Below are 9840 nucleotides of genomic sequence, written 5' to 3'. Positions count from 1 at the left end.
AGTCTGTTACTCAGTTTTATTTCGCTTATTGACTTTCTATATAATTGAACAGGGACATTTATTTTACATGCAAACAACATGTTATTCAGGAAAATATAATTACATGATAGGGGTTTGTGAACACACAAATAATTATTTATTCAAACACCTTTTCCTTTAAAAAAACATATATATTAACACACACAATTTTTTTTTACAAACAATAGTTGATTTTATGCTTCCAAACAAACCACACGCAAACTATTGTTGAATTTTAAAATATAGCCAAGGTAAATGTATCCACAATCATATTTAATCACAAATATCGTTCTGTTCTATATAAATGTAACAAGTGAACTAACCATTTCAGTGGATCTCAACATGGACAAAACTGTTGGAGATGTTCAATGAGTGAATGTTTATGTAATGAAGTAAAAACGTAGATTCTTTCTTTTGGTAAATACATGCTGCTGTACATCTTATAGATGTTCCAAGAGAAAATGATATAATATCTACCTATATACCACTTTATAGTGTCTCAGATCGCGGTATGTAAAGAAAACTTGGTGCTCAAAGTGAAGCCCTTTTCCCTCTACATTGATGATACATCTGCGTGTTTAAAGTTGATTTTGACAGCCCGGGCCAAGTCGGGCCCACCACACGCCAAACACTTTTGATAAGAGACTATATTGAGAATGTAGAGGGAAAAGGGTTTCACTTTGAGCACCTTGTTTTCTTTAAATACGATGTACTGTGACATTATAAAGTGGTATATAGGTAGATATAATACTAGTTTATGGTCGTAAACACATTTGATGATGCATCTGTCTGTTTAAAGTTGATTGTGACAGCCCGGACCAAGTCGGACCCAACACAAGCCAAACACTTTTGATAGAGACTATGTTGTGAATGTAGGGGAAAAGGGTTTCACTTTGAGCACCTTGTTTTCTTTAAATACGATGTACTGTGACATTATAAAGTGGTATATAGGTAGATAAAATATTAAGCTACAGATGTAAACACATTTGATGATGCATCTGTCTGTTTAAAGTTGATTGTGACAGCCCGGGCCAAGTCGGACCCAACACAAGCCAAACACTTTTGATAGAGACTATGTTGAGAATGAAGAGGGAAAGGGGCTTCACTTTGAACACCTTGTTTTCTTTAAATACGATGTACTGTGACATTATAAAGTGATATATAGGTAGATATAATGCTAGTCTATAGATGTAAACACATTTGATGATACATCTGTGTGTACAAGTTGATTTTGACAGCCCGGACCAAGTCGGACCCAACACTTCTGACAGAGATTTTCTAAAGAAAATACAATAATCGTTTTTGACTTTAACGGACCAGTTTTCTTTAAATACGATGTACTGTGACATTATAAAGTGGTATATAGATAGATATAATACTAATACTAGCGAAACGAAAAGACTGCCTTCCTGCGACGTGCTCAAAATGAATGAACGAATGAGTTTATTCCGCAACGGGGCCAGTGGCCCATTATACAAGGTACACTGTTTTTCTCAGTTCACCTGTACAGAGCGCTATTACATCGGGGGACCGGTCCAAAAAACGCCCGCAAGCTACGAACGTCCGTGAGACTAGTGGTCATAACTACCCCTAGTGCTAAAAAGGTTGCTTAGGCAGATCATAACCTACGAACGTCCTGTGCATCGGGTCCCAACACCCGTCACACGCACTGTCAACAATCTGTCTCATAAAGTTAAAATGGCATTTTCCTTTTCTTGAGAGTTAAAAATACATACTTTACTTTTTTCTTCATACATCTTCTTAGAACATAGAAGTTGCAGCTATATTATTATTTTAGTTTATCAAGAGTTTGAAATGTGTAATAATAAATATGAAGTACATGTTCCCTCAAATTTTAGTGAGTGAGTGAGTGAGTGAGGTTTTACGCCGCTTTTAGCAATATTCCAGCAATATCACGGCGGGGGACACCAGAAATGGGCTTCACACATTTTACCCATGTCGGGAATCGAACCCGGGTCTTCGGCGTGACGAGCTAACGCTTTAACCACTAGGCTACCCGACCGCCCCTTCAAATTTTAGTAAAATGGGCACTCGAGACAAAAGTGGAAATTCAGTTTCTATACTGAACCGCAAAAGGATGGATAGATATATGAGGAACTTTATTTGCCCAAACACTGTAAATATACTTTGAGACATATTAAAAATGAAACTTGGCAAAAACTGATCATCAAGGTTGAATTTAAAGTGTCAAATGTTCTTAAAGTGAAACACAACACTAGTCTCTGAGAAAATGGCATCACAAGTCAGTATCTCGTGTGTCCGCCATGTGCCTTGATGACTGCCGTGCAACGTCGATACATGGAATGGATGAGCTGTTGATGAAGGCCATAGGCACTTGTGCCCACACTCTGAGGAACGCCTGACGCAGTTCAGATGCAGTTGTCGGCCTTGGTCGGACGTCATTCAGCCGTCTCTGAATCTCGTCTCACAGGTGCTCAATGGGATTTTAATCGGGACTGAGGGCAGGCCAATACATGGTTCTGATGCCATTCTGCTGGAGGAAGTCTCTTGTTGCTCTCGCGCTGTCATGCTGAAACTCATGGTTGCGGCGACGTGCCAACTGATGTATGGCGTGTTGACTCAAGACTTGATCAATGTTCCGAGCTGCTGTGACACCATTGCCTCTCCCTGGACCGATGTTCTGGAAGACCACAGTGCCGACCCTCTGCGCAAGACCAATTCCACCCCACACTATGATACTCGGACCACCCCACGAGTCTCTCTCAACAACACAAGCATCCGAATAACGGGCCCCACGGCTTCGCCAGACTCTCTCTCTCTCTCTCTCTCTCTCTCTCTCTCTCTCTCTCTCTCTCTCTCTCTCTCTCTCTCTCTCTCTCTCTCTGCCATCTACTGTTTAGATACAGTAACCTCACTCGTCTGAGTGTTGCCCACTGAAGACGGTCCCGGCGATCACGTGGTGTCAGAATCGTGCTCGTCAATCGTCGTCAATCGTCGGCGGACGGTGTCCGCACTAATGTGTCCCTGGTGTGTCCCCATGGTCTGTCGAGCAGTTTCAACAGCAGTAACAAAGCGATTATGAAGATGCTGTCGCAGAATCTGACGGAGCCTGCATATGGTCCTTACGTGGACTTGAAATGCATTGGCTACTTGCCGGGCGGTTTGTCCAGCTTGCTATCGTCCAAGGGCTTGGTGTCGCTGATTTCTGGTCAATCTTGGCATGTGGTAGCAATTCAATAACGAATAAATGTTATCCAATGTGGGTGGATTTTTATAGGGCAAGAAATGGGGAAAGGCATGTGCATTTCAATTTGCACGGAACCCACGTGCATCGGGTTACCTTGGCCGTACGCCGTGATGCGTTGGGCGATCGGTTGTATTGTCATCTGCTTTGTTTTTTTAATCATCAAATTTCATTTCCCAGACAAGGTAATGTTAAACTTTAGAAACTTTGACAAAAATTACCCAGATATTTAAATGACAACTTTTCCTACAATATTACTTCGGGTGACGTTTCTTTTGCGGTTAAGGGTATATAAGACAAAAGCGACATAGATGTTTTGGCCTTGGCATTTGATAATCAAAAAGAATGATCTAAACAGTGAACAGTGTTTCTTCAATGCGTTTCTTCAAAAAAGTTTACATTTCTTTTAAAGATTATTATTTTGTGCCTTTCACGAAAGGACTTGCGTTTCTTTCGCTGTTGAGGATATAGAATTTTCATTATTACCAAAGGAGGGTAAATTGTAAATCATCAATAATAGAACCAATTTCTTCCATAATCCGATTTTATTCCCAGTTTTTACATAATGTAAAATGATTATGTTTTATAACCACTGAGCACAGGTACATGCTAATAACCAGCCACAAACTTACAAGTTCCGACTATTTCAAATACAGTAGCCCCACGTAGATGTGTCATTGCGATAATGCAGACAAGAATCTTCAATTTCTTTTTTTGATATTGATAGACATGGAATTAGAATGTGGATATAGACTCATTTGTCTTCAATAACTTTGAATGAATTATTCTTGAAGTTCGCCTGTATTTGTTATGAGACAGATCAATATTGTCATTATTCTGATACTCCCCAAACACGAAGTCTGGCATAGGATCATAATCAAACATCTCAAACTCAGGTTCAAACATCTTCATAAGTCTGACCTTAGCATCATAAGTCAGTGACTCGTAGGCTTCTCTCAGTGCTCTGTTTTTCCCTTCATGAAGAATGTTTGGATCCGATGCGTTGTGTGCTTTTTGTGCCAACTCATTGAAACGTTCAAATGTAACTTTTATGTCATCTGCTTTTAGTGGAAATGGAATTCCTATTGATATCATTCCCCGATTCTGCCATCTCTTCCAGGTCCGTCGGAGTCCTTCAATAAGTGACACCCCACATTTTTCCATCAGGTCCCGTTTCTTATGAAAAAGATTATGTGCATTGGAGTATATCATTTCACGGTAACCATTTATACCCCGTGTTAGTATAGCCTCCCTGGTAGTATTAACATCAAGCATACCCATAGCGTCAGTCATAAACACCATGTCATCAAGAAACGTCTCCATCTTCCCTATGTACGTATATTGAGTCTCACAGAACCCACACTGTTCATGAATTGGTTTAAAATGGAGGTCTATTCTCTTTTTGTTGTTATGGCTGTAAATAAGGTAATCCACCAACTCTGAAAACGTGACGTCGTGAGCACAAGATACCCAATCAGTACGAGAGCGAACAGCTTTCATGATTGGCCTTCCCATAGAATTCCAGTATGTAGGATTGATACCGTAAAATTCTTCATTATATCCCGAAAATAATCTTATGTATGGGTTTCGAACGAACGTGAACATTGTGCTGGATTTCACTAGGTTTGAGTAGGATGAAATGGAAAGAGTTCCCTTTCGTTTTGATCCGTCATCTTTCTTGTATGCAGCTGTAACATTTTTCCAGAAGCTACTGCCAATCTTTGGTATCAAGCACACTGAATATGTAGGCTGGCGGGTTCTATCGTTGGTAGTAAGTGGACCTTTTGCCTTCTCTTGGAACTGTATTTGCCCAAACTTGTTGCAGAACTCGGTCAGAAGTTTTCTTCTTTGAGCAAATCGGCATTCAAGTTGAGCCTTCGCCTGCGGGCTTTGTTGCAGAGGTGACTTAATGTCTCTCAGTGACTGTAAAAATATGAAGTAGATAATGTAAGAACATATTCATTGTTGTGGTATAGGTATACGTTGATTGATCGTAAAGATTAACCTAAATAAAACCTGAATCCCTATCATTGGGATAGGGGTGGAGGGTGGGAAATGAGGTGAGAAACAAACGGCATTTTTAGTAAAGTGAATAATTTTTATTTCAGCACGCTGGATTCCAGTGCTTCTGACTCCAATCTCCTGATTTGGTTTGAGATAACAATTATATTCTTTATTTTTAAGACCTCAGTTATGTCTTCCATTCTTCTTAACAACACTAACGTAGTGGCAACAGCTTACGTCTCTTCCTCTGAAGCAGTCTATCCCATCAGCTAACAAGATGGTGGCTTCTGGGTCTATCCCATCAGCTAACAAGATGGTGGCTTCTGGGTCTATCCCATCAGCTAACAAGATGGTGGCTTCTGGGTCTATCCCATCAGCTAACAAGATGGTGGCTTCAGGGTCTATCCCATCAGCTAACAAGGTGGTGTCTTCTTGGTCTATCCCATCCGCTAACAAGATGCTGTCGACTGAGTCTATCCCATCAGCTAACAAGATGGTGTCTTCTTGGTCTATCCAATCCGCTAACAAGATGCTGTCGTCTGGGTCTATCCCATCAGCTAACAAGATGGTGTCTTCTGAGTCTATCCCATCAGCTAACAAGATGGTGGCTTATGGGTCTATCCCATCAGCTAACAAGATGGTGGCTTCAGGGTCTATCCCATCAGCTAACAAGGTGGTGTCTTCTGAGTCTATCCCATCCGCTAACAAGACGGTGGCTTCTGGGTCTATCCCATCAGCTAACAAGATGGTGGCTTCTGAGTATATCCCATCAGCTAGCAAGATAGTGGCTTCTGGGTCTATCCCATCAGCTAACAAGATGGTGTCTTCTGAGTATATCCCATCAGCTAGCAAGATAGTGGCTTCTGTTTTCTGGGATTCCAAAGGACCATCCTGGTGGACCATCTCAGAATAGGTTAGACGATTAATGGCCAATATTATGCTAATCTGCTTTGGCAGCTGCGTTAGAAGTATCAAGGCAGCTAAATTAGCTGGGTGTTGTTCCACAGAGAAATGAGACATGCATGTGCAGGACTATGGGTTGGAACTCACTGAACATCCTACATTTTTACCAGAATTGGCACTTTCATATTTCCATCTCTTCCCGAACTTGTGGAAAAAATTGTCTGGAAAGCTTTATGCAAATCGTGATGACATCATTTTGGCTGTGAAAGACCTCTAACAGCACCAGTACACCCATTTCATTATGTACGAATATCAACGAATATTGTTAATATCTTGGCAATTGTTAGATAAACTATGAATTTACATTGGTTGTTCATGCATGCATATAATCTAACGTCACACTGTATACTTGCAAGAAGTCTTATCTACATTCCCGTGAATTCACCACGCTGCAAGTCTGGGCCATTTCCTGTGTTAATAACACAATGAATTAACATTCACTGGTTATTTGTCAAGTGCTTCGGCCTTGTCCATTCAAAGGGATTGCTCCTATTACCCAATTAGCCATGTCTCCATAAAACGCTAAGAAGTTGTTTACATGTTGATAGCCAGTGCTTGGGGCAGTTGCTTACTCAAGTAGATGGTTAAAACAGACATTCCAATGGTTCCACACAACGTTTCCGTTGATCATCCATTTTCTTCTGAGATCAATTCTGATGTCCAAAGAGAAGTGTATTAGATAGATGTGGTAAATAAGTACAACAGATATGGTTAAGTGAGTGAGTGAGTGACTTGGGTTTAACGCGGCTTTTAACAGTATTCCAGTCATATCGCGGCGTGTCAGCTTAATGTGGGAGGAAAGCCCGAAGTGATGCAGGCCTCAGACGATTACCACTTCGGTGAAACCCATGAGCACGGGTATGGTGCTGACAAACCTAGAAACATAATTGGGGCGAACCGGGATTCGAACCCGCAATCATAGGTTTCTGGCGTGCCCAAGGGACGCAACTCTGCAAAGCGAATCGCGGCGCCTTAGACGACTGGGCCACCCGTGCCCCCCGATTTGGTTAAGACAAGACAAGACTAGGCAACCACCCTTTGGAGTTTGGGTTGCTCATGTCTAAACGTACTTACCTCAATATTACCACATGACGGCACAGCCAGATGCAACAATTGTGAAGTTTGATCTGTAAACAATGACGGACCTGTTTTAGTTAAAGATCTGATTTAGTTTACAAGTGGGTTTATTGTCTCAGATGCACATCTACAGCCACTAGTTAACTATGAGAGTGATCACCGCGAATAATTCGAAGACTGCTGATACGGTGTTCAGCTTTTGTTTGTTTGTTGTTTAACTCCGCACTCCATTCCAGCTATATGACGGCGGTTTGTAAATAATCGAGTCTGGACCAGACAATCCAGTGACTGAAAAACAGCATCGATCCACGCAATTGGGATACGATAACATGCATTAATCAAGTCAGAGAGCCTGACCACCCGATCCGTTAGTGGCCTCTTACGACAAGCAGTGATGGCTAGAGACCTATTCTAACCCCGTTCTTCAGGGGTTTCGACGTTAAGAAATACTCACTCACCCACTAAGCTATTTGTGATAATATATTGGATTTTAATATTTCAAACTGTTTCAAACTTCAATATGTGATGGAAATACCTGAAGAAAAATATGCAGGTGTGTTTTCACAACAATCTCCGTCATTATCGTGTTCCATTACAGGATATTTACTACATAGACACTTTTATGATGTACTTACTTCTCTTACGCAATGAGGACCGCTTGCGGTATATTCGCGATACCATTTGACAGCACAGGAGATGTGTAATGGAGTAGACCATACTATATATCAGTATACATCAATGTCTACAGGACCGCCTCCGTGGTCTAGTGGTAATGCGTCCGCCCGGAGAGCGGAAGGTCCGGGGTTCGATCCCCGACCGCGTCATACCAAAAGTCGTTAAAAGATGGTACTTGTTGTTACCCTGTCTGGCGCTCGGCATTAAGGGGCTAAAACTCGGCTCGGAGTCAGTATACTGTGTCTGAATGGGGTATTCATGTTAAACTGCGGCATGGTATCTCAGTGAGCTAGCACTATAAATCGGCATCAGTCCGGACAAGTACAAGCAGCCACACACACACACACACATGCATGCACGTCGCTATATAAGTGCAATAATCTTGGACGCGACGTTAAACCCCATTTCACCTCACCTCAATGTCTACAGTACATGGGTGCAGGGATATCATACACTTACCTGCCATCCAGATGAAGGCGATACTTAAAGCTAGCAGTCCAAGCACAAGGACAGCAAACTTCGTGTTCAGCCGCATGGTGAGGTGAGGTGAAATTGGGTTTAACGTCGCGTCCAAGATTATTGCACTTATATAGCGACGTGCGTGCACGTGTATTTGTGTGTGTGGCTGCTTGTACTAGTCCGGACTGATGCCGATTTATAGTGCTAGCTCACTGAGATACCATGCCGCAGTTTAACATGAATACCCCACTCAGACACAGTATACTGACTCCGAGCCGACCAGTCCTTGTTTTAGCCCCTTAATGCCGAGCGCCAGACAGGGTAACAACAAGTACAATCTTTTAACGTCTTTTTGTATGACGCGGCCCGGGATCGAACCCTGGACCTTCCGCTCTCCGGGCGGACGCTCTACCACAAGACCACGGAGGCGGTCTCAGCCGCATGGTGTTGGCGAAATGAATGAGCTCAAAGCCAGCTACACCTGTTGACAAAACATCTGTTACCGGATAGACACCAATGTTTTTCTTTCTTCTTTTACCTGGTGAAGCTGTTCATGTCAGAATAAAGATGTGAAAATAGATTTACCTTATCCCGATGTCTATCAGTTTAAACATATAATAAATCGATTGTAATTTCAAATAACATGTAAAACTACGCAGAGGATGCGTAGGCAGGTGGGCTTATTGAGATCATCAGAAGAAACAGTTCCTGCCCCATGGCAATAGGAAAGGAGACACCCTCCATGCGTGTTTGTGTTAACGACCACGGCCCCGTTCCTCAAAGCAATCGTAGCGCTAAGGTGATCGTAAGTCCCATACTTTAACACAGGCTTACGATCACAGTAGCGCTAAGATCGCTTTGAGGAACGAGGCCTTGGTGTTGGTCGTTGGTTGACAGTTGCCGACCAAGAGTTTCCAGCTTATTGAACTACGAACTGGTTTTGACCACCCTAATAATTTGGGTATCCCTTATAGCCCAATTACTGAATGGCAGTGTTGTCAGTTTATTAAGCTGGATGCTTTTCGTGACACTGAGAACTTGGGTATCACTAATTACTGAATGGCAGTGTTGTCAGTTTATTAAGCTGGATGCTTTTCGTGACACTGAGAACTTGGGTATCACTAATTACTGAATGGCAGTGTTGTCAGTTTATTAAGCTGGATGCTTTTCGTGACACTGAGACCTTCGGTATCACTAATTACTGAATGGCAGTGTTGTCAGTTTATTAAGCTGGATGCTTTTCGTGACACTGAGAACTTGGGTATCACTAATTACTGAATGGCAGTGTTGTCAGTTTATTAAGCTGGATGCTTTTCGTGACACTGAGAACTTGGGTATCACTAATTACTGAATGGCAGTGTTGTCAGTTTATTAAGCTGGATGCTTTTCGTGACACTGAGAACTTGGGTATCACTAAT

General features: G+C 42.0%; 1 protein-coding gene across 1 annotated transcript; it reads right to left on the bottom strand.

Moving 5' to 3' along the window:
• Positions 1-3857: 3857 nt before the first annotated feature.
• On the bottom strand, positions 3858-8498 carry LOC124151243. Its single transcript, XM_048392964.1, has 3 exons — positions 8423-8498; positions 5486-5841; positions 3858-5167 (listed from the first exon to the last, which is right to left on the bottom strand). The coding sequence occupies exons 1-3, from the start codon at positions 8496-8498 to the stop codon at positions 3980-3982; spliced, it is 1620 nt and encodes a 539-aa protein (XP_048248921.1). The 3' UTR covers positions 3858-3979.
• Between the last annotated feature and the right edge of the window lie 1342 nt (positions 8499-9840).

This window comes from Haliotis rufescens, unplaced genomic scaffold, assembly GCF_023055435.1.
Source record: "Haliotis rufescens isolate VD_foot unplaced genomic scaffold, xgHalRufe1.0.p SCAF_11, whole genome shotgun sequence".
Classification (NCBI taxonomy): Eukaryota; Metazoa; Mollusca; class Gastropoda; order Lepetellida; family Haliotidae; genus Haliotis; species Haliotis rufescens.
Note: the sequence above shows the minus strand (reverse complement) of the source record. Positions and strands in the feature narration are given on the sequence as shown.